Below are 15,559 nucleotides of genomic sequence, written 5' to 3'. Positions count from 1 at the left end.
CCACAAACACACACACACACACACACACACACACACAGGCACACCCAGGCACACAGAGGCGCACCAAACATAAGGGAAATGGTGGCATAAGAGGGGAAGAGAACAGGTGCAGAAACACAGTCAGAGCACAGAGCACAGCACAGAGCACACAGACACATAACACACAATCACAGAGCAGTACACTGCAGAACACCTCCATCACCTTTAAACACGGGAGCCACATTTAACCAGGAATTAAAGCCTGCTTCTGCTTGCTTAAAGGTCCATTAACACGCACATAAGGTGCTTATATGAGATCATAAAACCCTGGGACTGCACTGGCTGGATGCAGCGTGTCTCTGAACATCAGCTCTGTGAGGCAGCAGTCTGGCAGCCTTCCCACAGCTTCTACCCCAAACTCCATCAGCACGTGAACACATTAAACAACCACAGTTTACATTGACTTTCCTTCCCTGGGAACTGCCATTGATGCCTTTTATGCTGTAAAACCCAACAATCAACAAAGGAATCCTTTTGTTCTTTTATTCGGCAACATAAATATACGCAGGCAGACAAATAAATAATACTAATTTGTCTTTGTGCTTCCATGGATTAATTATTCAGTGACTACATTAGTTGATGATTGATTAAACAATTTCCTCCTAAATGCAGTCATTAACACAGGTTATGAGATGTAAAGGTCATGACATATAAAGGTGGCTAGGCGGGGTATTCAAAGCATACTGTATATTGGTCAGTCCGGTACGGACAAATGATTGACTCGATTGTGTCCAGCAAAATGCACCAGAATAGCCATTCCATTATTATTCCCTTAAAGGAATGAATAGTTACCAAGCAGGGTTGTGGCCTCAATTCCAATTCAGTCAAGGCAGTAAATACATTGTAATTCAATTACTTAATTGAGAAATCCCAATACAATCTTCCTGGCCATGTTTCAGGTCATGAACTGTATCTCAATTTGCTTGCTGGATTGAATGAAGTGAAACTGAATTGACCCCTACACTGTAATAAGGTGAAACTGAATTGACCCCCACACTGTAATAAGGTGAAACTGAATTGACCCCTTCACTGTAATAAGGTGAAACTGAATTTACCCCTACACTGTAATAAGGTGAAACTGAATTGACCCCTACACTGTAATAAGGTGAAACTGAATTGACCCCTACACTGTAATAAGGTGAAACTGAATTGACCCCTACACTGTAATAAGGTACATTTAACAGAGATGCAGTGGTGATGGATGAGCTCACTAAGTCTGGCCGCAGAAATACTCATGGTGATCACGGTTATGTATTGACGCATACGCATATTGAGCCCACGCATCAGTAAAAGTGGAAATGTGAAATATCTTATCGGGTGCTGTCCGTTCTCCGTTTGTTTGAACATTTCACCGTCGTGCGGGGTATGGCCGACAGGCGGGGTAAATTGCTTAACCTGAGCAGCCCCTGTAAACACCCAGCTGTTGGCTGTATAAACGGAACCATGAAGCCACGCCATTTGTTCTGGATAGGGAAGGCTGCATGCCGTGTCAATATAAATGCAAATTCGCTCAACAGCGTGCATTTTGTACATAGTGTACAGAAAGCAACAATGTTAGCCGGACGGTACGCTTGTGCAGAGACAAGGTTGAGGCTGATTTGGACGTTGAATAAATTCAGTCCTGGACAGATCAATAGGACTGTCAGTCAGAGCTCTGAATGCCTAAAACTGCAGAAGAAGACATTTACAAATGGCAGCCATCAGGAGTATGAACTCAAGCGAGTGTGATATGCAGAGATGCTCAGATTGATATTAAAATTATATGATTAAGACCAATTCATCGCACACGGAAAAGAGCATGAAAGGGAAAGGGTGATAGCTGAACACATGGGGGCAGATAACTGAAAAATCCTGAAAATGTAATTCTGCCACAACAGCACGTGACCCTTCCATGGCATATCTATTAATATTAGTGAGCAATATATAATAACAATCTGTAAATGAGTTCAGACCATGCAGGGTTTAATGTTATACAGTAGAATGCCAAAGACAAGGACATTTTGGAAGGCACTGAATAGCCCAAAGAAAATTCCTTATACTTCAGCAAGGCATATTTAATCATGTATTGACATGCTGTACACTACTTCCTCTTAAGGAATGACACAACTGTGGTTTGGTTTAACAAGGGCCGATGGGTTTGTAGGGTTTGTAGGGTTTGCAGAGACTGGAAGAGTCCCTAAGCGAGAGCTTCTTGTGTGGGACAGCCCAGAGCAGAGCATATTTCTGTTGACCTTCAGACACTATTAGGCCATCTCATCTCCAGGAGTCACTGCCATCTGACCCCCCTGCATCTCCCACACCAGGAGACTGCTCAATAACGCCGCACAAGCACATCCACAGCAACCCTGCGCTGCTCACTGCATACAAACACAGGGCCGTATTCACTGTACAGCGAGTGCACCGAAAATATACACACACACACACACAAACACACACACACAGGACCGTATTCACTGTACAGCGAGCGTACCAAAAACACACACACACACACACACACACACAAACAAACACAGGGCCGTATTCACTGGACAGCGAGTGCACCGAAAATCCACACACACACACACACAAACACACACACACACACACACACACACACACACACACAAACCCAGGGCCGTATTCACTGTACAGTGAGCGCACCAAAAACACACACACACACAAACACACACAAACACACACACTCGACTGTGTTTACTGCAGTGATGATGTACCATACAAGAAATAAATAAAGCTCAGAACTGTATTTCTTTTGGAGAGACTGTAGAAAAAGAATGCACCAAAAGAGGACTGTATTAATTTACGAGATTAATTCATGCAGAGGCTACTGCAGGTAATATATTCTGCAGTCTCTGACACTAACAGAAACGGTAGTCTAAGAAATTTTGACAAAGCACACTGCTCCTACACTGAACAGTGTACTTGTGCACATCAAAGGTCTGTCTCCTTAGCTTCTTCACTGATTTAATGCATACACTGACATCGCATGCCACCTCCATCTGCAAAATGGGGTTGTTGTCAGCAGCTATCACATCCCTACTTAACTATAAAAAAATCACCACAGGTGTGCAATTAATTAGAAAGGTACTGCCAGTTAGAGCCTCTATTTCCAATACTATTTATGTTGCTAACATGCACATGCTCTTATCAGAATAGAAATATATTAAAGTATTAATAAATAAAACACTTCAATTGGAATGGTTTATTCACCCTAATTAAACACAGAGAAGTCTAATAAAGTCTGGGCTGTTAGCCACTGATTTTGTAGTAGCGCTGATGGATGCCGCGCACCCATGTCTCATCTCTCGCGTCTGATAGGCTGGCTGTGAGAAAGGACCATCCCCATAAATCTAAACACAGTTACAGCATCCCCCCCCCCCCAAATGACTCACCAGGAGCCCTCACATCGTCTTACCACCTCAATCTGTCATCCCCATGAGTGTGTTCATGCGCGTGTGTGTGTGTTTGCAGCCGAATTTGCAACTGATTGCTAAGATGCACGCCTCAGTGAAGTGGGGTTACAACAGTTCACACCACTAAATGAGTCTGAATCACATCACCTTTTTATAGTTTGTTTTACAAATGGGCTTATTTACTGCTGAGTGGGAGCCTTGGTGCGATGTCACTTCCTGCTTCCTGTCAAGTCACACTACTTGACACTGTTGCTGTAGTAACAATTTGCCATGCAGCAGTTCAACAAAAAGTACTTTCATGTAAGGTAAAACTATATATGGTGCAATATGACACACACATTTGTATGTTTAACTCCAATCAGTCCAATCGGGAAGATCTGTCTGAGCATGCCCACAAAAGAAGAGGCAACAACAGCATAGTGCTTCGACAGCAGGTTTTCCAAAACACCGAAAGGAAGTGCACAGTTTATGGAACAAGATATTTATCAGTTCCAATTTTACTGCTGCAGATTCAGCTGCATTACACGTACAGAGCTGATGGCTTGTCATTACAAAAGTTCACAAGCCTAATTCCCATTGTTTTAATTAGGTTACCATAGTTATTTTTTGGCTGCTGTGTCATGTCATTACATTTTACTGACCTTCTAAAATGCTGTGCTAAGCTAGGTCTGCTGTCGTGAATACATTTCACACACAAGGTTTATGGTGTCATGGAAATAATAATAAATGATAATAACTCAATGTATTTCATTAAAGAAAAAGTAAGAAGTAAATATATTGTGTATTTGATGCCAAATTGGAGTCACAGTGTTACTTTCCCCTCCCTGCTTGAAAAAAGCCAAAAGAAATTCATACTTTCTCAATTTTGCAGTGAACAGTGACTGCATTCAAACATGATAGGATTATATAGGGTCTCTCAGTTATTCTAGCTCCTGTATCCACCATCCTACATATTCTGTGACAGACTTCACCCACAGTACAGCTTCCAAGCTAAGCTGTCTGCAGTCTGCCAAAAGGGTACGCGGCAATACTGAAATATGATAATACTGAAATATTATCAGCACTAACCTTGAAATTGTTTCCATACTGGACATTCTCAGAAAATGAACTTCACAGAAAGTCAGGTAAGTCCTTTGAAGGAAGATTTAGGAATTGATAAATCCCATAAAAAACATTTTCTTTGGCATTTGAAGAGGTGTACTCAAGAAAAAGAATACTTTTACAAATTGATTTGTCTAGATGGACTCTTCATACGGCTACGCACCCCCTTTAAACAATCATGTATTAGAAAAGGCACATTTGTGCATGTTCAGGGCTGAAAACATTTCATTATGTTTTATGACTTTGTGGGCCATTAAAACATGTCTCATTGATGTCTCATTTCTCCATTAGGAAGTTACTTCTATCGACTTATATAAATCACTGTACTACATTCATTTCTCAGATCTTTCATGGAAAAATATCTGTTAAAAACAGTTGGTAAAATAGTTCCAAAGAAACTGCTCAGTAAATGTGACCAAAAACAGCATCACTGTTGCATTTACATTTTAGGAATAGAGCAGTTACTCTTATCCGGATCAACCTGACATTCTTTTTTACAAACCACTGACACTATTCACTATTTGTATGTGTTGATGGCTTTAACAGCACTATCCCCCGGGGACCTGAAGCTACAACCTCAGAGCTGTAAGTCCAGTTCCCTACCCATGAAGCTGTAACATTGGCCCATTTCAGACCGGGGCCATTTATCATTGGCCAATCCTTAGGACTATAAACCAATAGGGACAACAATTCTTCACCTGGTAAAGGCCCAATAATCCAAATTCAGCTTGTCTTTGTGTAGATTTGGGAAACAACATTTAGCTGATTGTTATGGATTTATATATAGCCATATATAGCAAATAACAGTGCAAAAGAACTGAGAGAAAAATATAAATTGTTACTACTGGGCCCAGCCAGTCAGTCTAATCCAATCACAAGGGAAGCCTGTAAGCGTGTTATTTCTGGAGAAAAATAGAGCAAAATAGAACTGAGGCTTGCTCAAATGGTAGACAATTCTCAAAAATCTGCTTCACATTAATCAGAAAAATAAACTTTGTTCCGTATCTTTGCAGTCACTAATTCCTTCTCTTCCTCTTCATGATCCAAAAATATTAAACTATGCATGATAAGAACAACATGCAACATGCACTGGGCTAGGTTTCCCAAATCTGTCATTCACAGCACAATCTTTGACAAAAACAAACAAAAAAACAAACACCCTTTAAAATAAAAGACAAATATTGTAGTAGGTCTGACAACAGCTGCCCGGCAGAGAGGGAGGTACAGTGTGAGAATGTTTTATTCATTCCTGTTCAGACAGCTAAGCGTGGGACAGCTTTGATACACAGCCCTTGGGAAAGGCATTGACAGAGTCAGGCTGCAGATAAACAGTTTGACTTTGGCAGAAGGGTTAAGATTTGTCCTAATTCAGTTATTGTCCAAGATAGCCTGCCCTATAGACCCGTCTTAATCCAGTCATCTTCCAGGACAGCATTCTACAAAGCCGTCTTAATTCAGTCATTCTCAATAAATACGTGCCTTAAAGAGCTGTCTTCAGACAATATGCTGCTCCACAGAGCTCACTTAATTTAGTAATTCTCCACAGCCTCATATACTTAAAATCTGTCTTAATCCCTTTACTTAAAAAAACCCTTTCACTTTCACTGGCATCCACACGCAGACTGGCTCGACTTTGTTGGAATACCGTGTTGGTATAAGTGGGGTTTTAAAGCAAAGTACACATGCAATTTAGAGACGTGCTTGAAAGGAATGAGAAGGTGGTTTGTTTCTTCAGTCTGAGCCAACAGACCAATAGTCCACTCACCGTTAATTTTTAAGCCTACATGAGTGCCACACCTTCAGTTACCTCACAAAGCAGAACACAGAACTAAAGGAAAAACATCATACCATATGCGACAGGCTGTACAACTACTGACAGCACAGCACAATGTATAACAGTAAATAGTATATACGTAGTACAATAGTATGCACCATGTAAGTGTTGATTTAACACTTTCAATTTTACTGTGAGGGTTTAATATAGTCTAAGCGAAGAGTTTGAAATCCATCAGTCCTAACCGTCTGAACAAAACCAAAACAAACTGTCACACAATTTTGATTACTCATTCATAATTTAAATTATGATACGCACCCTCTGAAGAAACAAAGCATTATCATTGTGATCAATGCTGCAAGGTTCTTATTTTATATGACTTATGTCTTTTGTACAGTGCAGTACATATGTATTTGGACAGTGGTACAATTTCTGTTCTTTTGGCTCTGTGCTCCAGCACATCGGATTTGAAATGAAACAATGAATTGAATGAGAAACAATAAACGAGGTTAAAGTGCAGACTGTCACCTTTAATTTGAGGCTATTTACATCCATATCAGGAGATTTGTGTAGGAATTACATCCCTTTTACAATACATAGTTCCCCCATATAAGGGGACCAAAAGCATTGGGACAGTTGGCTTCTCAGCTATTTATGAATAGTCAGATGTATTTAATCACTTCACAAATTATATGATATGGATATAAATGCCCTCAAATTAAAGGTAACAGTCTCTACTTCAACCTCATTATTCATAGTTTCATTTAAAATCCGATGTGCTGGAGTACAGAGCGAAAAGAACAGAAATTGTACCACTGTCCAAATACTTATGGAGCGCACTGTAACTTACAGTTCTGCAGCTGACTCCCATAGCTTGACAGCAGACACCACCTTCATTTGCTCTCAGGGATTGAGCGTATAAAGGTACAAAGATGGCACGGGAAGAACAGGGGATTCTGGGAGACCTTTTCACATATTATTCCCCAATGACTCCGCAGAGCTCAGACCACAGATAGTTTGTGGCTCACCACATAATCAGCTCCATATTCTTACCATTTAAAGTTCTGTCTCTCTACCACTGAAGCCAAATAGAATGAAAATGCATCAAATTGTAAAGTACCAAAGCACAATTTGACCAAGTACAGTACCATAACAATTCATTTCTGTAATGTAATATAGCACTGTAAACTCCTGTCAACAGAAGAAACCTGCTGTCACTAAGAGACAGAGAGGGTGGAACGTCCAGGAGAGGATCTGATGAACCTAAAGAATTGGTAATTAGTCTTACTCAACAGACTAACATATTTCAATGTTTTTAATCTTGTGGAAAAAACTGGTGGTTGGTGAAGAAAAACAATTCTGAACAAGGGCTTGCCTTGGGCCAAAAATAATTATATGAAAAACATTCAGTGAACCCAAACAACAAGCAACAACAAGCATCCGGCAACTAAATGACTCAACTCGTTATCACACATAGTCTACTGAAGCATAACAGACTTGCTGTGTGAACACGTTTCGCTCACCAAAGCAAACTGTGTGCACTTGATGTGCGAATGCACTGTGCATCAAAGCACACTGCTTCGACTTAATGTGCGAACACACTTCATGTATCAGAGCACACTGGCTGCCCTGGAAGTGCGAGCCACACTGTATATGAAATCGCAGCGTGCTGCATGCGTTCGCTGGCTGGGCATTCTCGCGTCATGTATGTACAGTTGAAGGAACTTGTGGTGTGATGTGATCGATGATGTTTCTACCTGAAGAGAGCGCGACTAAAGCATGCCAATCATGTTAACGAGCACCTGTTAGCAATTTCAGCACCTGCTACTAATTTGCGCATGTGACTGACATCGACAGCTCTCTACTAGGAGCCATTTGTCTGTTCATAACACAGACTTGCTCTTTTCACCCTGACGAAGGAAAGCTGGTGATTTTCCAATTCCAATAATATAATCTCCGCTGGAGAGTGCAGTGTGCAACTTTCTTTTTTTTTTATCCTGTTTTCCATCAGTCTCGACCTCGTTTGTCTGGGTGCACATTCCAGCCATGCTTACTTAAATGCTATGTAATTCAACCATTGATTTGTCTGGGTCTAGCTTTAAGCATGGCCATCAAAATAAAAGACCTTCACTTTTGGGAAAGCAATCAAACATTCTTGTTACTGCCAGCAGATGAAGTCACACCAAAAGCAAGCGAAGAAAAATCTCTAAGCTGTTCTGTTTTTAATGACACAAAAAGGGCAGGCCGGGGTAACTGAGAGCTGAAAGATTAATTGCAGTAAGTCTGTAAAATAGGTTGTTGAGTCAGTATCCGAGCTCATCGGGACGGCAGGATGCAGGCAGGCTGGAGACACTGGAGCCTCCACGCAGACCTAAAGTGCCTCTCCACAGCAGATTTCCTGACGGTAGCAGAATTTCCAGGTAGGAAACTGCAAATGTGAAACAAAATGGAGTCTCCAGGGTGTGCGTTTGCCTGTGCCTTCAGAAAAGGCCACTGAATGATGGCCTGTATTTAAGCTGTAAGAGAGCACTCTGCCTCTCCCTCAGGAATGCCCTCACACCGTCACTCAGCTCAAAATCTCCTGCCAAAGTGCAATGTGTGACTTTCTGTTAGGAAGAGGAGATCTTCACCGCCCAGTATCCACCCAATTTCAAGAGAGTGGATAAATGTGTTAAATACATAAAAACAGGCCCTGATGTGAGGGCCAAATCTTTTGCCTAATGCACCAATTTATTCAACACAAATAAGTTCAGTGCACTAGATATATTACGCACTATGTTTTTGGGAGAATTACCTCAGGCATTAGGAAATGTAATATATAGTGACAGAAATACATTAACGTAATTTAGAAACATAATGCAAGTGTACCGACTTCAGTTCTTTTCTCTACGTAATTCTGCATTTGGCACTAGATTGCACTAATTTCAAGCAACCAGGATATTATCCCTGACAGATCCCTGAATGCCCCCAACCAGCCGTTGAATAATACGTTCGCTGCCTGATAGAACCAATCACATGTAATGCTGCCCTCAGAACACCAATAAATAAAACTCCTACGTGCTAAATACACTGTACACACTGGTGTTAAATGTGCTGAACACAATGGTGTTAAATGTGCTGTACACACTGGTGTTAAATACACCGTACACACTGGTGTTAAATACACCGTACACACTGGTGTTAAATGAGCTGTACACACTGGTGTTAAATGTGCTGTACACACTGGTGTTAAATGTGCTGTACACACTGGTGTTAAATGTGCTGTACACACTGGTGTTAAATGAGCTGTACACACTGTGCTGTACACACTGGTGTTAAATGTGCTGTACACACTGGTGTTAAATGTGCTGTACACACTGGTGTTAAATGAGCTGTACACACTGGTGTTAAATGTGCTGTACACACTGGTGTTAAATGTGCTGTACACACTGGTGTTAAATGAGCTGTGCTTATACCCGTGTTGGTGCGGTAGACCCCGGGGTGCCCTGGGGGCAGTGGCTCACCCTGGCTCTGGCTCAGGCTCCTGAGGGGGGGTTTCTGGTACACCCGGTCCTCGTAGATGGGGTCGATGTGGTGTTCGGGGGACTGCAGGGGTCGCAGCTCCGACCCCAGGTGACTGTGCTGGCTGCTGTACGAGCCCCTGGACCCTGTTCGGAGAAAAGAGCAGCAGCATGTATCCACATCGCAGATAACCAGGAGGCTGCCAGTTCAAATCCCGGGCACAGATACTGTATCCCAAGCAGGGGCCCCAGGCGGATATGTGCTGTCAGTTTTTTAAATCACCCTGCGTTCGTTCACAGTCTAAACAACCAAATGCCATATTAATGCTTCAATTCTGAACAACATAGAATAACAAAATGGTATGTTTTTTTCTTTCAAAATATGCTTTATTTATAATAAAGAAAAATGGATAGAAAATAGAATTTCATCATTATTGCACCTACAAAAAACCTTACTACCATGTGTATGTATTTACCACAACGCTGGGGAAAACATGTACTCATCTCAGTTTGAAATGTTTCACTCTTATTTAACTTTTTTCCAATTCTGCTGCAGTTCAGAGGAATTCAGGTCATATGGATTCTCCACCCACACAAGATTAAGGACCGGCGAAACCACAGGAGATCGCTGGACCTCTATACCACACCGGAGCTTTCCAAAACCATTTACTGCAGACATTTCCCATTGAGACACAGGTCAAAGTTCACCTTGAAAATGTGACAGACCACGGGGACCCTCAACTGCAGGTTATGATAAACGAGAACAAACCACTGAGCTCTGTTTCGGGGGGGGAACCAGCAGTCAACAGAAGCAGCAAATGAGACTCTTGTCGGCAAGTGTTCTGCACCAGGAAGGAGATTTTTTTCCCTCTCTTTCTTGCGGGACCTATTTGTTTTCAGCATAATGTAATTTCCTCCATTTACACACAGTGGGAAACGGACCCCCTTTCTCCCTTTAATAAGCTTATCAGAGCCAGCCAGCAGAGTCCTCCTGGAGACTCACCGCAAGCCTCTGGCATTGCGGAGATCCTTTGGGATAATTAAGAGCTCACTGAAACCATACGATACATCTCTTTTTCTCTCTCAGTCTGTATCTCTCTCTCTCTATAACTCTCTCTTTCTCTCACACTCTTGCTCTTGTGTTACCGTCTTGCTGGCTCTCCTTGCTTTTGTCTCCTCTGCCATCTTTGCCTGCCTCTTCCTTTCCATTCCTCCATGTATTTCTATCTATCGTTCATTTTCTTTGTCATCTACAATACGTGACCCACATTAACTCTGTGCCAGCAGACATCAGTACAAGCAGACAAAGAGAGAAAAAGATACTCAACCCACAGTCAAGGTTTTACTAGAGACTGGTCAGTGCTCTCAGCTCACTGCTGTAACACTTTAGCCTCTGTTCATGTCTCTGCTATAACACTTTAGCCTCTGTTTATGACTCTGCTATAACACATTAGCCTCTGTTCATGGCTCTGCTAAACCAATTTAGCCTCTGTCCATGGCTCTGCTATAACACTTTAGCATCTGTTCATGACTTTGCTATAACACTTTAGCCCCTCTTCATGGCTGTGCTATAACAACATGCTTTAGCCTGTGATCCTGGCTCTGTTATAATGAAGCCCCTGTTCATGGCTCTGCTATAAGACGCATGGTATGAAAGTGCAGTTAGCACAGAATCCTTGGAGTACAGGTGATCAGCAGCAGGAATGGTGCTCAGTTTCACTCACCTGCCAGGCTGCCGGGCCTCTGCAGGGTGGCGTTGGCGTACAGCTCGTGGGAGATCTTGTACTGGTCGGAGGAGTGCACCAGGCGCTTGGTGGGGGACAGCGTGGCGTAGCTGCCCACAGCCGAGCTCATCTGGTGCAGGGGGGAGGCGACGCAGGCGGGCGGGGACGAGGAGGCTGCCATGTTGATGGGGGAGCTGGTGCTGTAGGACTTGGCCAGCCGGCCGGGAGACTGCTTGGGGGAGGAGGAGGAGACGCGGCCCAGCGTGGCGTAGCCGGGGGCGTCCGAGGCCGAGCCCAGCCGGTGCAGTTTGGTGGGGGAGCCGGTGGCCTGCAGGGACAGGGGGGAGCTGACGCGCTGGGCCGGCAGGGTGGCGCAGGAGTAGTAGGGCGTGGACGTGGGCTGCGTGTCCGGCATGTGGAAGGCGCTCCCGTGGCTGGGCGCGAACGAGTCGCGCGACTGGGGGTCGCCACCGCCCGCCAGCTGGGCCGCTCGGTTAGACGTCACCTAGGAAACAAGCGGCGACCACGTCCCTGATTCAAAAGGTCTGCTTCGCATTATAGCAGAGGTTACAAAGAAGTGAATGCCTTTGGTATCGCTTTACATTCCCGAATGAGCAGAGCAGAGCAGTACAAAGCATGTATTCCTAATTCAACGACATTCCTATTGAGTAAAAATGTCAAGGTCTCTGACTTCGAGGGGTTGATGTTTCTGGAATGAATGTGGACTGAATGCGAAAAGAAACAGACAAAAAAATGAGGAATGACTTGATGATGCCAAGGTTATTGCCCCCTGATATATGATGACATCACTGGAGTAAAATGTAATGCCACTCTGATCCTATTGAGGAGCAGAATACCCAAAAACACTGAATAGAAGGCATGCATTTATAAACATGGAATCCTCAGAGCGTGTATTTATATGCAAATGCGTTTCTGGTGAAATTAATGTGAAGACTCTATAATGCTATAGAGGTCAAGTTGGTTTTGTTTTTCTCTGCTCAATTTGAATATCTGGGTCAGATGATATTTTTCTTGCAGGGTGGTTATGCATTGTTTTGCTCTGTTTTTTGATGTGGCATGTAGAACGTTATGAGAAACTCTGAAAAAATGAGTCACACCCCTTTCCGGCTGTGGTAATCTTGAGCTTAATGTTTCCTTATTATAAAAATACATGTTTCAAGTCTCTCTGAGGCATGGAGTCTCTATGGACTGTCAGCAGCTTCTTACTGTCTCCAAAACTGCAGGCAGAACACTATGAGAGAGAGGAATAGATCATGCCAAATAACTCAGAGAACACACACACACCTGCACACACCGATGCATGGATTTATTAAAGTGTCAAATTGCATCAAATTGTGATAACAATTCTTAATTGAAATTAATGTTACTTGGTGCACTTTCGACAACAAAAATATAGCCTATAAAGTACATGATTTTCACTAATTCACATTGGAAAAAAACCCTGAAATTCAATTTGTCTAACCGTGGATGAATTAATACATTTTTAAAAACACATTCATCATTTATTTGCTGATGAAATTTGGAGCTAATTCTTACAGTGTTTCTAAATGTGCAATGGCAATTCAGCAACACATTAGTATGAGCATGTGTGCATGTGTTTTAGTGTGTGTGTACTGTATATATGTGTGTATGTGTGTGTGTACTGTATGTGTGTGTGTATGTGTATGTGTGTGTGTGGGTGGGTGGGTGTGTGTACTGTATGTGTGTGTGTGTGTGTGTGTGTGTGTGGGTGTGTGTGTACTGTATGTGTGTGTGTGGGTGTGTGTGGGTGTGTGTGTGTACTGTATGTGTGTGTGTGTGTGTGTGTGGGTGGGTGTGTACTGTATGTGTGTAGGGCAGATGGACGATAGGAGGAAGATCTATGTATATGGCAGGATACTGAATTGAATCTTGCTGACTGTTGAATTCTTTCTAGACTCAGCCTGTCTGTATACTCTGTTAGGGAAATGATAACTGACCCACAGCTACCTCCTTTCTAATGGCTTTTCAATGACTATGATTCCAAAAGGCTTAGCTTATCCAACTTACAAAAATATACAAAAGCTAATACAGTCTGTATCTGGGTGTAAAGAAAACAATGAAAAGTCACAAACGAAATGTATAAAATGACTTCCATGCATGCGCACAGACACGCACACACGCACACGCATGCACGCACACACACACAAAATACAGCACAGGCGTTCACTGATGCATGCTGAATTGCTGGAATACTGAACAGCATCTGACAGCCAAACTCAAATAAACCAATAAAGTCCTCGTCCGTTAGATTTATGAGTACGCTATCTCTCTACTGCATGCTGATAAATGAAACCTCTCGCTATGATTCGCTTATTTACCCGTGAAAGATATTCAAATTTTCTCTCTTTCCCTATCACTCACTCACCTGGTATCTCTCTCTCTCTCTCACTCTCCCTCTGCCTCTATATTTCTCTCATTCCCATGAGTATCTATAAAGCTCTCTCTTTCTCCTTCTCTCCCACCAGTGGGTCTCTGCGCTGTCACTCTCTCCTCCCTCTCTGTTGCCCTCCTCTCTCGCTTTCTCTCTCTCTCTCAAAGTGCCCACAAACCCCCACCCTCTTGCTCTCTCAAAACTGTAATTCAAACTGCTTCATTGGCATGACAAAATTAACATTTGTATTGCCAAAGCATGGCAAGGAAAATATGAAACACCAGGTAACACTCAGGTCTCTTTTTCTCTCTCTCTCTCTGTCCCTCTCTCTCCACCCCCTCTCTCCCTTCATCTCCTCCCCTCCTCTCACTTTCTCTCCCCTCCCCTCTTTCTCTCTCCCCCCCCTCCATCTCCCACTCACTCTCCCTCTCCCCCCTCTCCCCCCTCACTCGCCCTCCACCCCTCCTCCCTCTCTCCCACTGCTGCATGCTGAGAACATCCACAGCCGTTCACACAGAGAGACCGCAGCAGAACCGCGGATCTGACCTGGTTGTAGCTGTGGACCGCTCCGCCTGCCTGACCGCTCCGCGCTGGGGCCTGTGAGGTGGATGAGTCACTCAGAGCCAGGGTCTGGCTGCTGTGGTAGCTGGCTGTGTACGGGAACGAGCCGTCCGGGTTGGAGTTCAGCTGCAGCGCACTCTGGGATAGCAGGCTGGGCCCTGCAATGAAGAAGGAGCAAAGACAAAAGACAGACTTTTAGAGCGCTCACGTGTTGTCCAAACGAGTCTGACAATGAAGGCAATCAGAAATCACTGGCTGCTGCCAAAAAAGTTTCCATTTCATATCAGCCCCTTTCCATCGCTTACCCCAGTGCCAAGTGAGAATTAACACCACTTACTCTCCCAGGGAAAGCCTTGCACTATTAGTTCACACGCTCATAATGGTTTCCCCACTGCGGAGTGTGCAAGCCCAGCAATGGCCGCCCTCATCAAAGCACTCAATTAATTCACAGCGCAGTGCACTCCTACTTAAAGGGCACCTCGTGCCGCTCTTGGAAAATAGCCACCTAATTAAATACTGACATTCAATTCAGTTTTTTTTAGACATCATCATAAGTAAAAAAAGGTCTTTGCTAATAAAACCCAGGGACAGGGCATTGCTACACATAACAGACACACATAGAGACTATACAGTGGGTAGCAAAGGTCACAGGAAACTGCCAAGAATTTATTGTTTTCATTATACTGTATATCAAGGCCACGGGCTAATACAATTATGATACTATGTTTATACTTAAAAATACATTAATTTGTCATAATCCCAAAAAAATGTGTAAGCTCAGAAATTGTTAGCATGTGGTGTGTCTGCCTTTCGCTTTGATTACCACCTTCATTTTGTCATTGAGTCAGACAGCTTCTGCAACACGCCATCTTCTGTTTCAACCCTGCACTTTCTCATCACATCCCATAGATTCATTTCTCCCACAGATGTTCGATTGGGTTCAGGTCTGGTGACTGTGGTGGGAATGTCATCCTAATGAGCTCCCCTTCTGAATAATGTACTCTTGAAAAAGATGTGTAATTGGACTATCATAATTG

The 15,559-nt window shown here is 43.2% G+C and overlaps 1 protein-coding gene across 8 annotated transcripts in view; it reads right to left on the bottom strand.

Moving 5' to 3' along the window:
• The window catches only part of LOC133136751 (catenin delta-2-like), a 193,170-nt gene that overhangs the window by 93,757 nt on the left and 83,854 nt on the right, over window positions 1-15,559 (bottom strand). For 5 of the 8 annotated variants that reach the window (XM_061254459.1, XM_061254460.1, XM_061254462.1 and 2 more), the window contains 3 exons: window positions 14,508-14,680; window positions 11,549-12,053; window positions 9,780-9,971 (listed from right to left, as the gene is read on the bottom strand). In XM_061254459.1, the coding sequence (XP_061110443.1) occupies window positions 9,780-9,971; window positions 11,549-12,053; window positions 14,508-14,680 (870 nt within the window). The remainder of the gene's footprint in view (window positions 1-9,779; window positions 9,972-11,548; window positions 12,054-14,507; window positions 14,681-15,559) is intronic. The other 3 variants (XM_061254461.1, XM_061254463.1, XM_061254466.1) reach the window with 1 other exon arrangement.

Source organism: Conger conger, chromosome 9, assembly GCF_963514075.1.
Source record: "Conger conger chromosome 9, fConCon1.1, whole genome shotgun sequence".
NCBI lineage: Eukaryota > Metazoa > Chordata > Actinopteri > Anguilliformes > Congridae > Conger > Conger conger.
The sequence above is the reverse complement of the archived record's forward strand: the minus strand, read 5'-3'. Positions and strand labels throughout refer to the sequence as shown.